The sequence below is a fragment of the Dromiciops gliroides genome, chromosome 2, assembly GCF_019393635.1.
Source record: "Dromiciops gliroides isolate mDroGli1 chromosome 2, mDroGli1.pri, whole genome shotgun sequence".
In the NCBI taxonomy this organism is placed as follows: Eukaryota; Metazoa; Chordata; class Mammalia; order Microbiotheria; family Microbiotheriidae; genus Dromiciops; species Dromiciops gliroides.
The window spans coordinates 110,878,591-110,903,376 of record NC_057862.1 but is presented as its reverse complement, the minus strand read 5'-3'; the positions used below and the strand labels follow the sequence as shown (position 1 = coordinate 110,903,376).

General features: G+C 40.7%; 1 protein-coding gene across 4 annotated transcripts in view; it reads right to left on the bottom strand.

The window, feature by feature from the left end:
- ARMH3 (armadillo like helical domain containing 3) overlaps positions 1 to 24,786 on the bottom strand; it is a 219,233-nt gene that overhangs the window by 96,901 nt on the left and 97,546 nt on the right. For all 4 annotated transcript variants that reach the window (XM_043987615.1, XM_043987614.1, XM_043987616.1 and 1 more), the window contains 3 exons: positions 16,033 to 16,115; positions 14,625 to 14,751; positions 9,653 to 9,728 (listed from right to left, as the gene is read on the bottom strand). In XM_043987615.1, the coding sequence (XP_043843550.1) occupies positions 9,653 to 9,728; positions 14,625 to 14,751; positions 16,033 to 16,115 (286 nt within the window). The remainder of the gene's footprint in view (positions 1 to 9,652; positions 9,729 to 14,624; positions 14,752 to 16,032; positions 16,116 to 24,786) is intronic.

Here is a 24,786-nt window from a genome sequence, read left to right as displayed (position 1 = left end):
ACATCACATGACATAAAAAAGCTTCTTCACCTGAGGTGTTTGGAGAGAGGTCACCCAGCTCACCAAACACTGACTTTAAATTTCAATACGACTAAAGACATGCAGGTGCAGAAGTAAATGTAAAGCCCAGAAAAATGCACAGGGAAGGAGAGGGAAGCCATTATTTTAAATGCAAGGTCAGAAGGACCACAGTACTCCCTGTGTCCATCAGTCAGTGTGTTTCCATCTGGGGCAGAGAGCTTCACATCACTAATTTCCTGGTCCCCTACCCTGAAAACACAGCCTCTGTCAAAAGCTTGGTAAGAGCCCTGCAGTTCACTGACAAGAATTAACTAACCCCTAACCTTTTTCTAAAGGGTTATGTACCCAGAAACCTATGAAATTCAGGAAAAAGGAAGAAAAACAGCAGTCTGGCTTAGGAATTTAAAGGCTAAGATCAAGCAAGGAGGGCAAAGACAAATTTGCCAGTACTGCTTAAATAGCAGAGAATTAAGCAGAAGACCATAAACCATGAGCCTTCACCATCAAGTCTATGCAATAATGTTTGAAAAATCATCACAAAAATGAAGCCTCAGTTTAGCATTCTAGATCATGGGTCAGACTAATTCATTAATCATAGAAAACTATGTACCTCAAGGAAATTATGTATTGGAAGAAAAATTCTACTTTAGGAATATATTTTTGTGGTGATACAGCCACCACTTTCCCATTTTGAGAAATTAGAGAACAGCACTACATTGATAAAAGGCTCCTTAAGTGAAAGGCTACAAGATATAACTGAAAGGAGTTCAATAAGTCCTTCAATATACTTATCTTGAAAGTATGATCTTTAGGTAGAAGTCAGAAAAAAGTCATTTCACCACTGTTTTATTCTCTGACTCAAATGGTAGGATCATAAATTTAAATCTATATCATGGCCACTAACTATAGATGTCTCCCAAAGCTCCATGCTGGATCTTTTCTCTTTTTCCATCTATCTTACTTGGTGATCTCATCATCCCCCAGGGGATCAACTATCATCTTCATGCAGATGATTTCTGGATCTTATGCTCAACATGGAGAAAACTGTACTATCTTTCTTCCCCAAATCCTCCTTCTTCTTCCTAATTTCCCTATTACTGTCAAGGGTACTACTATCCTCCCAGTCACACAGTCTTGAAACTTGGGTTTAATTCTCCACTCCTCACCCCCTATATCCCATCAGTTGACAAGTCCTGTCATTTCTACCTTTGTGACATCTCTTGAATATACCCCCTTGTCTCATCTTACACTGCCACCAATGTGATCCAGGCTAGCGTTATTCAAGCCTGGACTACTGCAATAGCTTTCTGGTTGGTTTTCCTGCCTCAAGTCTCTCTCCACTCAAGTCCATTCTCCATTAAGTTCCCAAACTGACCTTCCTCAAGTGCAGGTATTGTAAGGGCTAAAATTCTAGCTATATTACCTAAAATCTAATGAGTGGTCGCCAATAAATTATAAGCTTTATCAAGAGTATTTAAGTATTTATTACAGAGCATTCGGATCAGAGAGAAAGGTAAAAATCTAATTATTTCTAAGAGACCCCATCATCCGACCCACCATGGCAAGGTCAGGAACCAAAAGAGCCAGAACCCCTCCGCCAGCGTCTGCTTCCTACTTTGTGTCCTCCTCCCAGAAATGGGAGGCTCCTCAAGTTGATTGGCTGGTAGCCTTAATAGACAGTACCCATGAGCAAACGTCACTTCCTGACGCCAAGGACCTTGACGAGTGGCTTGCCCTCAGAGGCCTTCTCCTCATGGCGAGCTTTTCTACAGTAAGTCTCCAACAGGTGGCACCATTCCAACCGTTTCAGTATGATCATGTCAACTGCCCATTCAATAAACTCCAGTGGCTCCCTGTCACCTCCAAGATAGCATAAAAAAATCCTGTTTGGTGTTTAAAGTCCATCATACATCCAAAAAAAAGGGAAAAGGACCTATCTGTGCAAAAATATTTATAGCAGCTCTTCTTGTAGTGGCTGAGAACTGGAAATTGAAGGGATGCTGAGTAATTAGGGAATGGCTAAATAAGCTATGGTATATGAATATAATGGAATATTATTGTGCTATAAGAAATGACAAGCAGGACGATTTGAGAAAAAACCTGGAAAGACTTACATGAACTGATGCATAGTGAAGTGAATAGAACCAGGATAACACTGTACACATTAATAGCAATAGTGTTTGATGAAGAACTATGAATGACTTAGCTATTCTCAGTGATACAATGATCCAAGACAATCCCAAAGGACTAATGATGAAGCAAACTATCCATTTCCAGAGAAGGAATACAGACTGAAGCATGCTATTTTTCACTTTCTTTCTTTCATTTTTTTCTTTTATTTGAGTCTTCTTATATAAACCAACTAATATAGAAGTGTTTGACATAATTGCACATGTATAGCCTATATCTGATTGCCTACTGTCTCAGGGAGGGGGAAGGGGATGGAGAAAGGGAGAGAGAATTTGAAACTCAAAACTTTAAAAATGTCAAAAAAGAAAAGAAGAAAAAAAAGAAGTCCATCATAACCTGGCCCCTTCTACCATTCTAATCTTCCTACACTTTATTCTCTACCATGTACTCTATTCAATGGGTAACACTGACCTTTCGGTTCCTAGAACAAGACATTCCATCTCCCAAATCTGGGCCTTTTCACTAACTACTCCCCACACCTGGAAAGCTCTATGTCTTCACCTTTGTCTCCTGGTTTGACTGATTTGTTTCAAATCTTAGCTAAAGTCCTACCTTCTGCAAGAAGCCTTTCCCAGTCTTCCTTAATATTAGGGTCTTCCTGCTGATATTAACTCCAATTTATCCTACATATATCAAGTATGTACAGTCATTTGTATGTTGTCTCTCCTATTATATTATGAGCTCCTTAAGAGTAGGAACTGTTATTTGGTTTCTTTGTATCCCCAGAGCTTAGCAGAATGTTTGGTGCAGAGTCAACACTTAATAAATGCTTTTTGACTCAACTTGATATATAGTCAAGTCAATAAGGAGACCACAGTTTTAATAAGGGAGACAACATGCAAACAACCATGTACAAACAAGATGTATATAGGATAAATTATGGACTTACATTAAGGAGGATCAGAGCTAACGCTAAGAGTGTGTGTGTGTGTGTGTCTCTCTCTCTCTCTCTCGCTACAGTCATGCATCACAAACTACCTTTTGGACACCTCAAATTGGATGTCCTCAAACTCAATGTGTCCAAAACAGAATTTGTTATTTCCCCCTTTCCCCAACTTCCCTATTACTGTCAAAGGCACCACCACTGTCCCTATAACCAGGCTTGCAACCTCGGTGTCATGCTTGACTCCTCACTCATACTCACCCAACATATCCAATCAGTTGCCAAATCTTTTCATTTCTTTTTCTATAACATATATTAGATGTGTTGTTTTTTCTTTACTCATAAGCTACCACCTTACTTCAGGCCCTCAATAATTGTCACCTAGGGGCAGCTAGATGGTGCAGTGGATAGGGCACCGGCCCTGGAGTTAGGAGTACCTGAGTTCAAATCTGGCCTCAGACATTTGACACTTACTAGCTGTGTGACCCTGGGCAAGTCACTTAACCCCAATTGCCTCACTAAAAATTAAAAAAAAATAATAATAATTGTCACCTAGTCTATTGCAATAACCTCCCAGATTCAAGTCTTCCCTCCACTCCAATGATTAGAACACTCCCCCTCTGGGGGCAGCTAGGGAGCACAGTGGATAGAGCACTGGCCCTGGATTCAGGAGGACCTGAGTTCAAATCCAGCCTCAGACACTTAACATGTATTAGCTGTGTGACCCTGGGCAAGTCACTTAACCCCAATTGCCTCACACAAAAAAAAAAATAATAATATTCCCTCTCCTAATCTCCAGCTTGCCAAATCCCTAGCTTCCTGTAAAACAAAGCTTCTAGTCTTTTTCTACCCACTTCCCATCTACTCTCTATTTATCTTGTGTGTGCTGATTTATGTGTAGGTTGTCTCTTCCATTAGAATGTAAGTTCCCTGAGGACAGAAAATGTTTTTTCTTTTTCTTTATATCCCCCAGCACTTCGAATACTGCTTGTCAGTCCCTTTTCAGTAATTTATAGTTTCAGAGGGTCACCAAAGCCCTGAAGGGTCAAGTGACTTGCTGAGACACAGCCAATATGTGTCAGAGGTGGGACTTGGGCCTACACCTTTGATTCCAAGTGCAGCTATCTATACTTCTCATCTCACCTTCGCACCTCAGTGCTTCCTTGTGGCATACAGTAAGTGTTTCATAAATGCTTATTGATTGATTGAGCTGGAGAGAACCTTAGTGATCGTTTATTTCAGCTTCCTGGGGGCAGCTAGGTGGCACAGTGGATAGAGTACCGGCCCTGGAGTCAGGAGGAGCTGAGTTCAAATCCGACCTCAGACATTTGACACTTACTAGCTGTGTGACCTTGGGCAAGTCACTTAACCCTCACTGCCCAACCAAAAAAACAAAAAAACAACAAAAAAAGATCAGCTTCCTCATTTTACAGATGAGGTCACTCAGGCCAAGGTGGCCTCCTTACTGTTCCTCAGACAGGACACGCCATCACTCAATTTGGAGCATTTTCACTTGCTGTCTCCCATGCAGGAATGCTCTCCCTGCTCATCTTGACTTGCTGGCTTCCTTAGCTTCCTGTAAGTTCCAGCTAAAATCCCACCTTTCCCTTTATTTCTATTTATCCTTTATAAAGCTTGTTTGCATATAGCCATTTGCGTGATTACACTGTGAGACCCTCTAGGGCAGGCATTTTTTTGGGGGGAGGAAGGGTACTTTCTGTGTATCCCCAGTGCTTAACACAAGCGCCTGACAGATGCTTAATAAATGTTTATTGACTGACTGAAATGATTTGTCAAAGGCCATACAAATATTAAGGAACAAACTTGGGGTTTGAACCTAATTCCTTTGATTGAATATCCAGTACTGTTTCTGCTTTAGTCAGTTGTCATGTTCTTGAAGAGCCCTACCTCATTCATGAGGCTTGCTAAGACATGGCCAAAAGCTATGACAATAGTTCCTTTGGCCAGAAAGGGTAATTTGGGAGGGGGCCCCAAGAAAAACTTAGCAAAGAGTCCTCTTCCCCATCCCCCAGAGTCTCCTTCTTTTGTAGCTCTTGCACCCATACGGGGCTGCTAGACCAGTAATAACACCCATAGCTCAAGGCTTATTCAGAGTTAGGCCACTGACATTTTATTTTCCTTCCTATGATTTAGTAGATTAACACTTGGGAGAAAAGGAAGTGGGGCATTATGTTTGCAACATCCAGATGTTTCCATAAAAATAGAGATAGCTGAGCAGAAGCATTAAGAATCTCACTGAAAGATTAAACAGGAAGAGAAAGACACTTGTTTCAACACAAATAACTTTGACAATTAGCAAACTGGCATGACTAAGCCATGAAAGACAAGTGAAAGGCAGAGAACAACAACACTGGCACAGTAAATATGTGCCTTAAGTCTGCCCAGCACTAGCACTAACTCCTCTTGTCTTTCAGCTTCATGGTCTCAATTCCAAAGAGCTGAAAGGTACAAGGCCTCCATCTGCTAGGGAGAAGACAAGATGGGCCATTTATTTCAGTTCATTATGGACACCCCAAAGACAAAAATGTGTGACTAACGTCAACTTCTACAGCAGCTTCCAAGGTTCCTGTGGTTGCTAAGTCTCTGGAAAATTGAAACACACTCCAACCAACTGCTGGATGTCCTCATAGAGCACTGAGGTCCATACTACTCGGAGAGGAAGAACTAAGAGTTTTTAAACTAACCTAGAAATCCTTTCAAGATGCACAGTATGGAAGTAGCAGGATTAAATTGAGTACCCCACTACCATATTCTATCCTTGCCAGCACAGCTGACGACTGCACAACATAGAATGTGACCATCACATTGGACTTCCTGATACGGGTTCTCTTCCCCCAAAACAGCTGAGGGAGCTTCTTATGATGCTACACAGGGCAAAGCAAAGGAGCCCGACTTGGCATTCATTTATACCTTACTGACAATACTGAGGCAATCCATCATACCTTACCTCATAACTCCTTCTCCAAACCTCTCTTCATCTTCATTCATTCTCTCCTCCATTTTCACAGAAGAAGAGGTGACCCTTTTCTTTGTTGAAAGCAACCCCTCCACTAAAGTTCTTGATCCCATGTTCTTCAGGATCTTGTGTCATTGAGTATTCCTTCTACTCATCTTCAAGTTCCTCCTACTTAATAGTTTTCCCTTGATGCCAAGAAACATATTCATGTCCCCCCTTCCTTTATTTTCCCCCATCCTTTAAAAAACATCTTTCCTTGCCCCTGCCATTTCTTTCAGCTCTTATCCTAAATCTCTCCTTTCTTTCACTGCTAAGCTCCTAGAAAAAGTGAGCTATGATTAGTCTCCACTTCACAACTTATTTACTCTTCAACCCCTTGACAGAGTCCCACCAATCTTGAAATTGTTCCCTCAAAGGTCCCCAGTAGCGGCTTAATTGCCAAATCCCTGGCATGTTCTCCGTCCTCATCTTTCTTTACCTTTCCACATCAGCTTAAGCTGCTAACCATTCTCTTCTCCCATAGGCATTCTCTTCCATTATATTTTATGATACTCTTCTCTTATTTTTTTCCTATTGTCTAGTGGGTCCTCCACAAGTCTTATTCACTGGTTCAGTTCTCCTGATCCCCTACATGTGAGTACTCCCCAGAGCTCTGTTCTAGGCTCTCTTCTCTTCTTTGTCTATGTTCTTCTCTACTTTTAGTGAACTCATCTGCTCCCATCTCATTTACCTGAAGATGGCACTGTGCTGACTGCATCAAGACCCAGAATATTTCAAGACATCCAAATGAACAAAAAACTAATTGCCCAGCCTTTGGCATGCAGTAGGTGGGAATTCCACTGATGAGCAATAAACTACATCATATTACCAGTAATGACCTATACCCAAAAAATGGCTGAAAAGATCTCCATCAGAAAATGTATGATGAGAAATGAAGGAAGCTGGCCATGCAGCAAGATCCAAGACCAAACAAGAACAGCTCAACTGCTGCAATGGTACCCATAAATTATTCAAAGACCTAGAAGATCATCTGTGTGTATCAAGTCTCTTCAGTTCTACTTCTCCAACATATCTCACATTCCGTCCCTTTCTCTCTCCCTATACTGCTACTACATGGATTCAGAACTTTATTACTGTCACAGCCCCTTAAATAGGGATCCCTGCCTCCAATTTCTTCCCTCTCTGATTATAGCCTTTGCATAGCTGACAAAAGAATCTCCTATGGGTTTGACAATGCCATTCCACTAGTCAAAAACCTTCAGTGGCTCCCTATTGCCTCATGTGGAATACATAAACTCCCTATCCTGGCATTTTAAAGACTGCTATGAAGCAGCTCCAATATACTTTTTGAGCCCAATTTCAGAGTACTCTATGTTCCAGTCAAATTGAGGGTCTACTGAACTCAAGATACTGTCTCTCACTTCTGTGAATTTCCTTTGTGAAGAAGCCTCCCCTACTGAAGGTATTTTCTCCCTCCAAATCCAGGTAAGATAAATTACTTTTCCAGAGTCACAAAACTAATAAGTGTTAGATTTGGGCCTCAAAACCAGGTTGTCTGACTCCAGTATACCAAACTACCTCCCTAATAATAAAAATAGTAAATGGGGGCAACTAGGTGGTGCAGTGGATAGAGCACCAGCCCTGGATTCAGGAGGACCTGAGTTCAAATCCGACCTCAGACACTTAACACTTACTAGCTGTGTGACCCTGGGCAAGTCACTTAACACCAACTGCCCCACCAAAACAAACAAAAAACAAAAAAAACTACAATAAAAATAGTAAATGTTCATAAGTGGTACAGGAGTAAAAGGAATGGATTTGGAGTCAAGGACAGGCTATAGTCTCACTATATGAACTTTGGCAAATGACTTCAGTACTTTGGGGTTTTGTTTCCTTGTGTGTACATTGAGGACATTTGATTATATCTTTAGGCCTGATTCCAACTCTGACATTTTCTACTTCTAGGATTCCTAACAATGGTGATGATGTCATAATTCTCTGGAGTACTCAGGCAAGTTTAAAAGATGAGAAAAGGCACCATTGCCAAAAATATGGTAGAGATTATAAAGCACTTGCAGAAGGCTTCGTCCTATCCTTTCCAGGACATTCAGAAAAAGAAGAGATGAGGAATACCTGGGAAGAAGAAGGCCAACAGCCAACCCAGAAACCACAGGAAAGAAGAGCAGCAAAGCACAATATGAAGAAAGCATAAAGGGATGTGATCAAGAAAACAGGCCCCAGATGGAAAGGAACTGCCGGGAAAGCCTAAATAACGACATGAATAAATAAACACAACATAAATTATACCCATGTGCACCTTCACGCTCCTGTGCAGAGCTTGGTGCTTCCACCAAACACCCACATTTGTCATACTGTCCTTGGGTCACTAGGGGATGTTTGGGAGAAGACAATCTGTAATTCCTAGTTCTTGCAGAAAATCACATTCATCATATGGTTTCATCACAGTATCTGGTTTATTTGCTAGGTGCGGATATGCATTTATTTAGTGAGATTTATAAAACTGTGCTCACTTCAAAATGCCCCTAGAGACAGGTAAGGCAGACCAATGCTCAGTACAATCTTGTTAGCACATCTCAGCCTCTGTCCTACCCCTGACTCCCTCTTCTCCCCTCCATCTATTGCACTCCTGGCATTTGCTCTAAGATGTTCAAGAGCTATAGTAAATGAGGTGTTTTATATAAAAAGAAAAAAAAGAAAAGAAACCCATACAAATACCCCACCCCAGTTCTATGGCAGGCCAAAATATGAAAAACACTGTAAATGTACATTATTATTACTGGAGTGTCTGGCGAACTTACATCTGGAACTAAATCAAATTACCCATCTGTTGGGTTTTCATCTTTTTCTCAACTTTAATTTTTCAATTGCTTGAAAGAATAATTTGATAACTATCGGGGAACTGAAAAGTCTATGTAGAAAAGAAAAAAGACTTAAAGAGAAATTTTTGATTCTGGCCTAGCTATCTTCCTGAAAGTTTAATCTCCTCTCCCTTTGCAAATGTCTCATTCTGCCATGATTGTTATTTCTTTTTTTATTCCTTTCATTGGGTGGTTTTTCTGAACTTCCTTAGATTTCTGGGAGAAACTCTTTACCAGAATTTCAACCCTCTTCTTGTCTGTTGTATTAGGGGACTGAAATGACCTGGCCAACCTACTGACAGAAGTCCTGTGCAGTACCAAAGACACTGAAAAAGTGCTTGCAACTGTCTCTTACTCAACTGGCAAGAAATTGAATAGAACAGTATTCTGAACTATTTCAATATGACAAATTCTCATGAAATACTATTTCTGATTGAGTTTATTTCACTCCCAGAAAAACTGCCTTAAAACAATAGCAACAGGGTAGCTAGGTGGCGCAGTGGATAGAGCACTGGCCCTGGAGTCAGGAGGACCCAAGTTCAAATCTGGCCTCAGACACTTGACACTTACTAGCTGTGTGACCTCGGGCAAGTCACTTAACCCCAATTGCCTCACCAAAAAACAAAAAACAACAGCAATACTGCACACAGACAAACCAAGCAAGACCCAAGCTGAGTCCTAGAACTCATTTATATTTCTTACCTGATATTGCCTAATGCATGGGTCACCTTGCTGGCTGCTTCTTTCCACTGGCCTGTGTTGGTTGAAATCCTCAGGACTAAAGGAAGGAGAGAACACAGAATTGTCAAACCCAAAGCTATCAAAAAACCCAAGAACAGGGATTAAAATGTTTCCTGAGGTGATCACTCAAATAAGATATTTTCTTGGAGAGGCTTTTTATTTTATATTGCCTTAGAGTCCTATTGCATAGGATCACATATAGCCATTCCAATTCAAGATGGTTCTTTTCTTCTTCCTCTCTTTGGGATCCCTGGCCTCCTCTGAGTCAGTCATAACTAGTCTCTGGCCAAGACAAGGCAAATAACAGTAGTAAAGCCAGTATACCACATCACAGCTGCCATTAAAGTGTTTTTTCTTCCCAGACTGTTATTTTCTGTCAAAGTCCTCTTTGGCCAGAAGGAATAAACAGGGGCATCTGAACTTTCCCCAATTATTTTTCCTAATAATCCATTAAGTAAAAATGATATGAAGGAAAAATGCTTATTGTCCAGACTGTGTGCAGTTGAAGAGAAGTCCATGGAGTTAGCATACCAAATACATTCTCCAAGAGATGCCACGTGGTTGCAAATCTTAGAAGCCCATAACCTCTGAAGACTCAAAATTCCCAAATGGCAATGGTGTAACTTGGATGTACCTAGTCTAAATTGGCTGTGCCATATTTCCAATGATAACCTATCTATAAGAATTGATACAAGGGATATAATTCAGGCAGATATGACCAGAAAAGGATGTTAGTCAGTGCACAATAACAGACAGGCAGCCCAAGTACTGTAGTAAAACCCACAACATGGTAAAGATCTAGCAGAAAGGCTCACATCATGCACAATAGCATAGGTTGAAGAGGCATAAATTTGATTATAATCTGTTGTGCAGAATACCCACAGTGACTAAAGATGACACATTCACTAAAGAAGTATGTTGTTTTCTATCTTTTTTTTTCCTATCTCAGCTGGGTCTTATCCCTTAGCCTAGACATTCACTGGAAGCCTGACAATGAACTTCTTGTATTGTTCCCTCTACCCATCTGCAAAGCAGGGTAATGAGAATTCCTTTCCTTCCTCTTACCAGACCTAAATTCCTGCCCCATTTATCTAGTCCCAACAAGAATTAGCTTGAAAACGCTACTAACACATTTCCTCTGACAGCTTCATATTCTCAAGGGTCTTTCTCTATAGTTAACATCACTTGGAATTCTATGTAAACAGCCTAGCACAAAGCATTCTATATTGCAAGCATGAAGTAGTCTTCAAATAAATGAATGTGAAGAGAAGAGTCAACATCTGATATCTGTGCTAGGACTCTATCCTTTCTAAAGAGGAGAAAAAGGGTAGGGCCCAAATCACAAGAATTCTGATGGCTGCCACTGATAAAGAATTAGGGTTAAGATCCAACTTAGCTCAAAATTAAAAAAAAAAAAAAAAAAGGGGCAGCTAGATGGCGCAGTGGATAAAGCACCGGCCCTGGATTCAGGAGGACCTGAGTTCAAATCCGGCCTCAGACACTTTGACACTAGCTGTGTGACCTTGGGCAAGTCACTTAACCCCCATTGCCCCACAAAATTAAAAAAAAAAAAAAGATCCAACTTAGCTGATGGGAAGCCACCATGAATCCTAGTTAGTTTTTGCCCGTGCTAGTGCACTGATAGAGCAGGAGCAAAAGCAACCTGGGAGGAAAGGAAGTACAGAGGAGAAGGGGAACCAATGGTTAAGTTGGGAAAATAAAACTCATCTGGCTCCTAAATGTCTAGTTCCAGAAATGCCTCACTTCCAAAAATTCATGCAATTTTGTGAAAAGGAAGATAAGATGAAGTCCTAATAGAACTTTACCAGAGTGCAGCTTTTCCAATTTCTAAAATCTAATGCAGAGAACATTGCTACCATTCCAATTTACATCCCCAAGCCTGGACTTGGGCAGCAACACTTCACCCAGCAAAAGTGCAAATTTATTCACATAACTCAAGGGATAAATTTCAACAGGCCAGATGCCTTCATTCCAACCCAATTGTTATAGCCTAAATAAATGCACTGGTTCATCCACTCAGTTATTCTTTTGGAGGGGCATTATATGTTGTCTACCTGTTACATCTTTCAGCAACCTCTTATCAACTTTTCTCCCCTTGCAAAGAACCTGAGGGGTTTTTCAAGTCCTTTTCCTCACTGTAAACAAAATGAGTTCCAAGAAGTAAGACTAGAAATATACAGGTCAGTTACAAAAGCTCTAAAAAACCATTTGGTGGGTGACCTTACCTTCTAGCAGAGTTCTTCTTTACAATCAGGTAATCCCTACAGCTAATCATGCTTCCTTCCCCCCCACCCAAGTCCTAGTCTGTCTGCCTTCCCCATCACAATACAGAACCTAAGATACAAGGAAGAAAGGAAGATGTACCAAGGAATCAGTGAGACAAAGAAGGAGAGGAAGTGTGGTGCTTTCAGAGGTGCCCTTGGAGAGCCCTGTAGAGCTGAGTGTTGCAGTGTATTTTCTGGTGGCATTCTTCCCCAGTTTACTCATCAGGGTATCACAGGATATCCACTACCCATTTCCTTCTTTTGGCAGGTCTAAGGATTTTCACATTGGCCTTTGTGCAGGCAGCTACAGCAATTAGCTTATCTGATGCCGGGGGAATGCCTTGGTTGGGCAGACAGGCAAGATTATTATCAAAGGCTTTCCCACATTTTCCCCCTGCTTGTTTAAAAATAACTGCATTGGGTGTCCCGGGGGTCCCTGACATGGGGTTGGCTTGGTGGGCATGGCTGTTTAGTGGGCCGCCCTGGCCCTCCCCCCGACATTTAGCAAGGCTTCTCTGGGATGCAGCCCAGGGAGGGGAGAGGACCCCAACCCTGAGGCTGCTGGTGGGTGACCTCCCTTAGACAGTCTTTCTTCTTGGGGCCCACACAGTCATTTGCTGTGAGAAGCTCCGACCCCCAAGGTCTGAAGGGCTGCCTTCTCTGGACGGCTGGGAAGTCAGCTTAGTTTTTCTTGACAATCTCTCCCTGGAGAAGCCAGGGTTGGAGGGGCTTTGGGAAGCCTCCCAATGGAGGGTGGGGCCCAGGAGCTGCCTTTACTTTGTCATCTGCTTCTTGTACTGAACACCTATCCAGTGAACTTGCCAGCCATGCCTCCCCCAACCAAAAATAAATAAGTAGATAGATAGATAGATAGATAGATAAATTAATAAATAAAAATAACTGCATTCCTCTTCAGGTCAAGCAATCTCAGGACAACTCCATCCTGCTGAAGCCTTGTTTCTCTATGAAAGACCACAACCAATTTAGGTATATGCAAACTGTATTCACAGCATGAAAGAGCCAGAAGTCTGGGCAGGCGTCAATTCCATCTGTTAGTCAGAGGGCCGTGTCTGTCACAAGTTAATAATGCTGTCACAAGAGAGATCTACTGGATGGGCAACTATGCCATTTCCTCCAGAATTCTGGTCTCTTAATAATTCTCCGTGTTGTCTCTTCCCAGCATCCTATGGAATTTCAGTTGCTACAAAGAGTAAATCTTCCTTCTAATTCTCTTAGTTCAGTGTTTGCTCCCATCCTACAGGGAAGATCTTGAACCTAAGGTCTTTCTCCTCCACCTCCCAGCAGGTTTTATGTTGCACACCATTCTTGTGGGTCCCCAGTCTCTTCCTGCCATCTGCCTTAAGTCCCTAGTACCATGCCCATCAACGAAAAACAAGCTTCTCTTAAGTTTTTATTTTATTTTGTGCCAGGCACTATCCTAAGTACTGAGACTATGAATACAAAGGGTAAAATAATCCCTATGCTCTGGAAGCTCACACTGTAACATGAGCAGCAGTTCTCATTCTCTGTCCCACTCCTTAAGCACTATTTTGCCAGCCTTACGTAGTTCCTTTAAAAGCTTTTCTCACAAGTCAATCCTTCTCTTAGTCTCTCCTCCTCATTCTCCTGGGACCTGCTCCAGTTTCCCTCTATAGTTTTCCCACGTTCAGGGATCCTAGACAGAAGGTAGGTTTTCCACATGAAGTCTCATCACAGGAAGTGATGGCAGGCTCTGAGGCTCGGTTCCTTGCTTCTCTGTAAGGCCCAAGGCATGGGCCTCTGTAGAAAACAAACTAACATTTAACCTGATCACCATTTTTTTCACCCAAACCACAGTAACTCCCACTGGAAATATGACCTTCATTCAGAAACAACTTTCAGTCCTTTTGGTTTCAAGGTAAATTTACTCATGAGCTGGTCTGTAATAAATCTGTAAGTAAAACTGCTCTCTGGTCTCCTTTTGTCCTTGTGAATCAATTCAAATATAATTACTAGGACCCCATGATGCTTTCTGGAATCTGATACTTTGTCAAAATTAATACAATCATTTTGGAATTGAAAGTACCTCTGCTCCCCACCGTTCATTTCTACCTCTCACCTTGCCTCCCAAGAATCACAGAACATCAGAGCTGGAAAGGACCTTAAAGATCATCTAGTCCAAGTCTTCCATGTTATAAAGGACAAAACTGAGGCCTGGAGGTGGAATGCTTTGCCCAGGGTCACACAGCAAACTAGCAGCAAAGCTAGAGCTAGAATTAAAGACTCCTCACTTCCATTCCCATGCTCCTTCCAGAGCACAAGGCTGTCTCCAGGTGTTTACTAAAGCAGATCTTTAAATTCATGGTCCTCTCTAGTTTCTCTCACATTCTCAAAGAGAAGGGCATGGGAGCCTTGGGGAAGCTCCAGTGATAGGAAACATGAGGAACTGAAGGCAGAAAAGATCATTTTAAAACCTTCTCTGCTTACCACAGGAAACAAGGGAGGGGGCTCTGGAGCTTGCAGGCCAGGGAACAGACAATAGGAGAGGTTTCTATTATTTTCAGTTCCTCCTAGTTGGTAACAGGGCAGATTCTGGTGAAGAAGAGGCTACTGAAGTATGGGGGGTGGGGTGGGGGGGAAGGTATGAGAAGAGAGGAAAGGTAGCTCACCCATTGAATAGAGATTGTCGAAGCTCTGATGCATCCGGATAATTTCGTAGTACAGCTCATCATAGCTGCTGGGGGTGGGCAGGAATGTGTCTCCATAAGTGATAAACATATTAAATAAGTTCACAACCTAGAAGAGAATCAATACCCATCATTCTGAAGAACAATTTGGGACTATGCCTTAAGGGCTATTAAACTGTGCAAACCCTTTGACCCAGCAATACCTCTTTGAGGTCTATATCCCAATGAGATCAAAGAAAAAGAAGGATCCAGACATACAAAAATATTTATAGCAGCTCTTTTTGTGGTGACAAAGAACTGGACATTAAGGAGATACCCATCAATTGGGGAATGGCTGAATAAGTTGTGGCACATGACTATGATGGAGTACTATTGTATGACTAGGGGCATAGTTTCAGAATAATATGGGAAGACCTATATGAACTGATGCAAAGTGATGTGAGTAGAACCAGGAGATCATTGCACAGAGTAACAATAATATTATAATGATGACCAAATGTGAAAGACTTAGCTACTCTGATCAATAAAATGATACGAAACAATTCCAGAGGGTTCATGATGAAAAAAATGCTATCCACCTCCAGAGAGAACTGATGAACTCTGAAGGCAAAATGAATTATAATTTTCTCTATTTTTCCTGCCTTTTTTGGCAACATGGCTAATATGGAAATGTTTTGCATGATCTCACATGTATAATTGATATATTGCTGGCCTTCTCAGTGGGTAAGGGAGAGTTTGATGGAGGAAGAGAATTTATAACTCAAAAGGTTTTTGTTTTTTTTAAAGAACACAAAAAAGAAATAGATAAATTGGAAAAAAGGAAAAGAAAATAATCAACAGCCCCACCCACAGGTATCAGGCCAGGAACACTTGGAAGGATACTAACCTGGGAAGCTCATTAGCGGGAACACTGTTACTTGAGAGCTTTACTTCTAAATAATTAAGAGAAAAGTGGCTCTAAAGAGTCCTATAAAAATGCCAATTTTTTCACAAATAGGAGTAAACTTCATAGTTAGTTTGCTGGATAAATGCTTTGTTACTGATAGCTGTAGCACAAAATCTCTCCCTAGTTAGTCCAGTACATAACAGTTACGTACACTAGGACCTGCTCAACACTCTTTCCTATAAGACAATATTCATGAGGAGAAACTAGAGGCTTAGATTTTGAGAAGGGAGGGAAGAAAGATGGGGAAAGGTGGGAGAAAGAGGATAGGATTCTCACAGGGGCTAGGAGGCCATCTAATGGGAAAGCAAAAAGTGGAGATACCCTAGTGGCTTAGTCCCCAAGATTCTGGTGACTGCCCCAAACCATGTTCTCTCTGGTTGTGGGGAAGAAAGCCGGAAGGAAAGAGGATGTGGAGAAGAATAGATAGGTTTTCTCATTACTCACCATAAGAGCCAACGTGAAAATGTTGTGTTTGGCCAAGAGCACAGTTTCATTGGACATAAGGAACTTCAGCAAGTTGATCAAAGCTAAAGGAATGAAGACAGAAAATCTCTTCAACAAGCTACTTATGTACAACCAATGAAATTAATTGAAAGCAGACTAGCTGCAAAATTCTAGATAAGGGGAATGAGCTGAACCCTAGTGACTGTTCCTGCTGCCAAGGACTCTAAGGCAGGCAGCAGATAAAATACTTCACAGAAAGCATTGACCCTCCCTAGCATATGTCTGCTGAGTTGCCATAGAAGATTCTTTTTTAAAATCTACTTCTTTTTGCTGCTTCTTAAACAGCAATTAGGCTTAGAAAATTGACTACAAAACTGACATCTTGGTGTTCCAAATTTACTCCCACTTGGTGATTTCCCCATCAAATTTGCTCAATTTACAAGTCAAAATGAGTTGGGGTTTTTTTTCTGCCTGCCAACATTTCAAGCTACTCCAAGATTCAGCCATGTTCTCTGTTTCCAATGTCACTACTTATAAGAACAACTTATACAGATTTTTATGGTCACCAGCTGTTCTAGGAATCAGTAGCAAGACTGCTGTACTCTGAAAAAAAGGAATGGTACAATGAAGGATAAATCTTAACTAGATTACACTTCAAACATTACCCTGATGTCCTTCCTAACTGTAGCCATGTTTACAGAACAGGTCTTCCCTCTACCAAGCAAACAAAGAAAGAGACTGCTAAATACAAGCAGTCTCAGTAAGGAAATTGAATGCTACATCCCCAGGCTCAAAGGGCAGCTTTAAAGGCATTTTGGCAAATAAATCTTAAGCATAAAAGAAGTCCTCAATAGCTGTCTTGTCCTCTCTCACCCAGGACATCTGTCTCTGAAAAGAAATCTGCTCTGTGCCTATGTGGAATAGGCCCCCTGCACTCTGCTCCCTCATTGGAAGGCAAGCTGCAGGGGAGGCATTCAGCAGATGCAGGCAACCATAAGCCTAGCTTTTTTGTCTTCTCACCCCACAATGTCTCCTCCCTTTCCTTTCTCACTCTTCCTAGGAAGGTAAAAGTCTCACTCTCTCTTTCCTGTAAAACTCAGCTGTGGTACCACTTGCTAAGAGAGATACCACATCTACCCTACTCTTGACGAGAAAGCTTTGGGAAAATGAAGTGGGGGCTTTAGCATGGAATAGCAGGGGATACACTGATGAGTAGCTGTAAGCCTCCTGGCCCCCCCCCCCAACTATTTTTACTAAGCCCAGATGTAGCTAGAGAATGGGAAGAGAGAAGACCATAGGGGACTGGCTTGGTTCATACTGTGTCTGTTGCTTGTGCCATCCCCTTATAGAAACATGAGGTAACTGGACCCTCTCCTGAATCCACCCCCACATGGATTCAATCTCCAAATGCCCTCTGGGCCCCTGTGACCAGAGAGTATTCTTTGAGCTGCTGGCTCATTATACTGAATCAGTTGGGAAGTGGCTGACAAAAACTACCATGGAAAAGAGGCCTAGAATCACTAGGACGCTGCTGCCAGGGGCAAATGCGGATGGGGGGGGGGGGAGGGAGAAGGGAGAGATTTGATGAAAAAAAAAAAAAAAACCCAGCTCCAAACCTTCCTTAAAGTACCTTCTAACCAGGTTTGTTAAGGAGATTCCTTTCTGTCCCTAAGCTCATCACAAACCTTGCCAATGACTAATAAGCCACCTGGTACACAGACTCAGGGAACTCACAAGGGGCGACAGGAGAGAGGGGGCGAGCAATATACATAGGAATGCCACAGAATGGAATAGGTGAATATACAGGTTTCCCACACAACCATTCAATAAGGGCTCTTCATCCTAGGCACACACAGTACTGGGGTGCAGGCTCAGCACCGGCAATCTGGTAATTAAAGGCCGGGAAACCTGAAGAAAATGAAAGAGGGATGGGGGAGGAGGAAGGCAAGGGGAATGATTTATTGCTACTGAGTTAGAGCAAAGCGAGTCATGTTCTCTAGGATTTCAGAGTCTGTGATGACAAAGTGGTGAATAGGGAAGCAAGGAGGGAGGGAGCAATGTTGGCACAGGCCACGAAAGCAGCACGGCTCTGGGCTACCACAAACACCAAGGGAACCAAACAGCTTCCAACAAAAAATAATGGAATCCTAAAAGGCTGGAGAAGCAGAGGGCAGTGTGCTTATAAGAGCCATAAGGTCATTCAGGTAGAACCTGAGCCAATATCATCTCAATATTGTCTTGAGGCAGCTTGAGGTGGTGTGGTGGATAAAGCACTGGGCCTGAAATCATGAAGACCTAAGTTCAAATCCAGCCTCAGACACTTATTTGCTGTGTGACCCTGGACAGTTTCCTCAACTGTATAATGGAGTTAATAATAGCAACTACCTCAAAGGGTAATTGTAGGATCAAATGAGACAATATTTGTAAAGTTCTCAGCATGGTGCCTGCCACAGAGTAGAAACTATATAAATGCTCATTTCCTTCCTCCCTTTATACAGATCCAAGAATCCTCTAAGATGCTGAAAGACAGAAAAGCAAATCCTTGAACAGCCATTGCTGGTCTCCTGTATAAGGAAGCACACGTCCTCGTCCTTCTTCATGCCCTAATTACCTTACCCCTTCCTCCTTGAATGACTCCCAAAACCTGAACAGCAGTTCAGCAACCTGAAGCATCACTATTCAATTCAATATACACTTAAGTGCCAACTATATTCAGAGACCTGGAGATGCAAAAGTAAAAAGGAACATAGTTCGTGCCCACAAAGAACTTGCAGTCTGTTGGTAAAGGGATAAGACACAAAAGCCAAACACAATGTGATAGAGTCTAGACAAAGAGTGAATAAGAAATATGATGATAAAGCACTGGCCCTGGATTCAGGAGAGCCTGAGTTCAAATTTGACCTCAGACACTTGACACTTACTAGCTGTGTGACCCTGAGCAAGTCACTTAAACCTCAATGCCCACAACAACAACAACAACAAAACCTATTTGATTCTGGTTGGCAATAGAACAAGTTAGCTTCTTAAGATGCAAGAGCAATCCAACACAGCAGCAGTGTTTGATAAACCCAAAGATTCTAACTAGGGTAAAGAGACTCATTATTGGACCAAAAGTGTTGAGAAAGTTAGAAAGAAGTCTGGCTGAAATTTGGTTTAGATCAATTTCTCATGTAATATACTATACAATAAGTTCTAAATGGATAGTAGACCTAGATATAAAAGGTTACATCATAAATAAATTAGAAAAATAGGGGGGAAATACCTTTCTCAAACATGGATAAAGAATTCTTGAACTGGGGCAGCTAAGTGGCACAGTGAATAAAGCACCAGCCCTGGATTCAGGAGGAGCTGAGTTCAAATCCAACCTCAGACACTTGATACTTACTAGCTATGTGATCTTGGGCAAGTCACTTAACCCTCATTGCCCCACCAAAAAAAAAAAAAAGAAAAGAAAAGAATTCTTGAACTAATAAGAGACAGAAAATACTGCAGGTGATAAAACAGATACTTTTGATTATTTAAATTGTAAAGCTTTCACACAAAATCAATGCAATTAGAATTTTAAGGGAAATCAATAATCTTTTTTTTTTGCAGGGCAATGGGGGTTAAGTGACTTGCCCAGGGTCACACAGCTAGTAAGTGTCAAGCGTCTGAGGCCGGATTTGAACTCAGGTACTCCTGAATCCAGGGCCGGTGCTTTATCCACTGAGCCACCCAGCCGCCCCCAAAATCAATAATCTTTAAAGAATATTTCTCTCATAAAGGTCTTATATCCAATATATGGGCAGCTATGTGGCACAGTAGCTAGAGTGCTAGGCCTATAGTCAGGAAAACCCATCTTCCTGAGTTCAAATCTGGCCTCAGACACTTACTAGCTATGTGACCCTGGGCGAGTCACTTAACCCTATTTGCCTCAGTTCCTTGCCTCTTGGAAGAAAAGTGATGGATCAACTAGAGGTGCATAATAAGACATGTTTTCAGACACAATCAAAATTTGGATGGAGTTTGGGGAAGGGGGAGATAGCATTTGTAAAGAATCAGAAGAAATTTGGAAGGATTCTGAGTCCCTCTTTTAAGAAAAGGAGATGATGTTTATTGACGAATGAAAAAAAAGATTACTAAATTATTAAAGATAAAAAGTAGAAGAAAATTCAGAAGATGATATAGATAAGCAGGGCGGTGTTGTGACTACCATGTTAAATTTGAAATACTTATATTTTTAAAAACCAACCTACATGATGGAGTCTCATATACAATTTTCTGTTCCTATGCTTCTTTGTAGAGAGAAATAAATATTCATGATTGCTGATATTTTAAAATCCATGATAGCAATTCTTTTTTTAAAAAACTTTTTAAAAATATGAGGATGGAGGGGCAGCTAGGTGGCACAGTGGATAGAGCACTGGCCCTAGATTCAGGAGGACATGAGTTCAAATCCAGCCTCAGACCCTTGACACTTACTGGCTGTGTGACCCTGGGCAAGTCACTTAACCCCAAATGCCTCACCAAAAAAAAAAAAAAATGAGGATGGAAAGAACAATTCCCACTGAGGAAATAATAGAAGCCTTCATGAAGGCATTAAGACTTGAATTAGGTCTTGAAAGATTTCAACAGGAAGAGATAAGGAAGAAGTAAGTTCCAGATATTAGGGATGGCCATATTTTTGTAAGAATGCATGAAGGATGGGGCAGCTAGGTGGTGCAGAGGATAAATTATCAGCCCTGGATTCAGGAGGACCTGAGTTCAAATCCAGCCTCAGATACTTGACACTGTGTGACCCTGGGTAAGTCACTTAACACACATTGCTCCGAAAAAAGAAAAAAAAATTATTCTAAGAATGCATGAAGGATGACTCACTCTTTATTAATTCTTTAATGATAGTTCTGATAGAGAATTAGGGTGAATATACCAAAGTAACTGGGTCCTTAAAAGAATAAAACCAAAGAAATGTTTCCATGATTCTGCCACCTCTAGATCAAGGAACAGATAGTTCAGTTCCAAGTTAGGAATTCCAATTCAAAGTTGCCTTTTGTTCTCTGTTTTCTTATCAAATCTTAGTTATATCTTGCCTGGAGCTACAAATCTATCTGTGGGAATGAGTGATTAAATATCCTTTAATAATACAGCTTACTTATAAACCATAAATAATGAAGATCAGAATGCAAGAAACCTGTAAGAAACCATGTTACAACACTATCATTTAAAAGATGTTAGGGGCAGCTAGGTGGCGCAGTGGATAGAGCACTGGCCCTGGATTCAGGAGGACTTGAGTTCAAATCCGGCCTCAGACACTTGATACTTGCTAGCTGTGTGACCCTGGGCAAGTCATTTAACCCCCATTGACCCACAAAAAAACAAACAAACAACAACAACAAAAACAAAAAAGATGTTAGGGGCAGCTAGGTGGCACAGTGGATAAAAGCACTGGCCCTGGATTCAGGAGGACCTGAGTTCAAATCTGGCCTCAGACATTTAACACTCACTAGCTGTGTGACCCTGGGCAAGTCACTTAATCCTCACTGCCCCTCAAAAAAAAAAAAGAAAGAAAGAAAGATGTTGCAGTTTCAGAGCAAGTGCTAGACAAGATTTTTTAATACCTCCAGATAACTATGTTTTCCATTACAGAATGATGAAGATAATGTGGTGTTATGAAAAGAAGACTGGAGCTGGAGTCAGAAGCCCTAGGTTTGAGTAGCAAATCAATGACTTACTAGTTGTGTGCTTTTTAACAAATCACCTGAATCTGTTCACTCTTCTATAAAATGGAGCAATTAATTGTTGAGCTACCTAGCTCAGTCATTTTGAGTTAAGCAGCAGCAGCAGTAGCAGTAGTAGTGGTAGTAGTACTAACAACTAACGTTTATATAGCACTTGAAGGTTTTCTAATTACTTGATAAATATTAACTCATTTTACCCTCACCACAACCCTGGGTGGTAGGTGCTATTATTATTACCATTTTACATGTAAGAAAACTAGGGTCACACAGCTAGAAACTGTGTGAAGCTGAACTTGAAGTCAGTTCTTCTTGACTCCATGTCCAATGCACCACCTATCTACATAAAATGCTTTGTATGTTGTAAAGAAACAATAACATGCACTTGTTACATGGCTACTATGCACAAAGTCCTATGCCAGGCAATAGAGGAGATACAAAGTTTTAATAAAACAGCCCTTGATCTCATATAACCTGATTATATATTTATTATTATGTAGAGAGATAAGGCAACAATATAAATGCTAGAAAATGTAAACAATATTACCTACCAAGTACTTTAGAAAGTGACAAAACAAAGTGCAATGTGAAGTCTGGAGGGAAGGGAATTACCAAAGAGTGGAAAGGGATGAATGAAGTTCAGGGACAGCCTCTAAGCAAGGCAACATTAGGTTAAGCTTCAAAACATAGATAGGAATCTGACAGATAAAGAGGGAGAGAGAGTACTGCAAGTACAGGAAATGGCATGAACAAAGGCACAGAAATACTAGAGCAGCTAATGTATTTGGTGGAGAGAGATGAAATCCAGTTTGGTTGGGGATTAAAGTGCATGAAGTAGAACTATGAATATAAGGTTTAAAAGGTAGGGTTGCACCAATGCAACCAAAATTAGAAAAGAAGCATGAAACTACAGTGAAAATTTACATCAAGTTTCTCTCATAAAAGTCTCATTTCTCAAATATATAGGGATCTGAGCCAAATTTATAAAAATGTAAGTCATTTCCTAATTGATAAATGGTCAAAGGATATGAACTGGGGGGCAGCTAGGTGGCGCAGTGGATACTGCGCCATTGTCCCGCAAAAAAAAAAAAGGATATGAATTAGTTTTCAGAAGAAGAAATCCAAGCAAACATAAATCATGTGAAAAATACTCTAAAACACTAAGTAGAGAAATACAAATTAAAATACCTCTGAGGTATCACCTTACACCCATCAAATTGGCTAAGAGGACAGAAAAGGAAAATGACAAATGTTGTAGATGTAAAAAAACTGAGACACTAATGAACTGTTGGTGGACTTGTGAACTGGTCCAACTATTCTATGAAACATGGAATTATGCCCAAAGGGCTACTAAACTTTGCATACCCTTTGACCCAACAATACCACTTCTGGGTCTATAGTCCAAAGAGATAAAAGAAAAAGAAAAAGGATCTATATATACAAAAATATTTATAGTAGCTCCATTTGTAGTACAAAGAATTAGACATTGAGGGGATGCCCCTCAATTGAGGAATGGCTGAACAAGTTGTGGTATATAATTGTGACAAAAAAAACTATTATTCTCTAAGAAATGATAAGGGAGATGGTTTCAGAAAAACATGAAAAGACTTGCAAAAGGGGCAGCTAGGTGGCACAGTGGATAGCGTATCAGCCCTGGATTCAGAAGGACCTGAGTTCAAATCCAGACTCAAACACTTGACACTAGCTGTGTGACCCTGGGCAAGTCACTTAACCCTCACTGCCCTGCAGCAAACACACACACACACACACACACACACACACACCTGATACAAAGTGAAGTGAGCAGAACCAGATCCTTGTACATAGTAACAGAAATATTGTAAAGATGTTCAGCCATGAAAGACTTAGCTACTCTGATCAATAAAATGATCCAGAACAATTGCAAAGGATTCATGATGAAAAATGCTGTCCACCTCCAGAAAGAAAAGTGATAAACTCTGAGTGCAAGTTGAAGTATATTTTTGCACTTTCTTTTTCTTGTTTTTGTTTTTGCAACATGGCTAATATGGAAATGTTTTCATCTTTCACATGTATAATTGCTATTATATTACTTGCTTTTCCAATGGGTTGGGCAGAGGGCATAGAGGAAGAGAATTTGGAACTCAATTTTTTTTAAATGAATGTTAAATAAATTGATGACTAGATAAATCATAAATGGATAAGTAAATAAATAACAATTCCATTTTATACCTCCAAGAAACTTAATTTCACTGCTGTAACTATAAGCATGAAATCCTAATCCAATGACCAATAAGTGAATGTATTACTGGAGAAACTGAATCATACCAATTTTCACACTCTCCTTATATACAGATGAAACCAGAAGACAGAAGGAAGCTGCAGCCTAATGGAAGAATGCTTCAGGTTCACCTTGCAATGGCAAATAAAGAAACTGATATGGTTGGTTTGAGCATGAGTCCAAAGGCAACAAGAAACATTCGATCATCTCATATTGCAGTTATTATAGCAAAATATTTTCAAAAAGAAAAAAAAAACAACCCATTGTGAAAATAATGACAGATAAAGCACCAATAGCTGTTGCAGAGGATAAAGGTGGAGAAGTTATTTAAAAACCACAACAACAATTCTGTAAGACCCTTCAGATTAATTCACCAGATATTTTTATATTTGGTGATTTCAATGCAACTGTGAGAACAGGTGAAGATAGTGGGAAAATATATTAGAAAATATGATAAAGGAATAAAAAATGAGAAAAGCCAAAGACAACAGACTAAATAAAAACCTCACACCTCCATATCATGAATATTTTCTTAAAGTATTCATTCAGAAAGTGATGGACATGGTAAGCAATAAAAAATATCACAAAAAAGGAAACATTTTAACTGATAGGAAATGACTTGTTAATGATGTGGGAGTCATTCCTGGATTAGCTGACTGAAGTTAGACAAAATTGTTAGAGATTAAAATTAATACAAAGCAGGGGCAGCTAGGTGGTGCAGTGGATAAGGCACTGGCCTTGAATTCAGGAGTACCTGAGTTCAAATCTGGCTTCAGACAC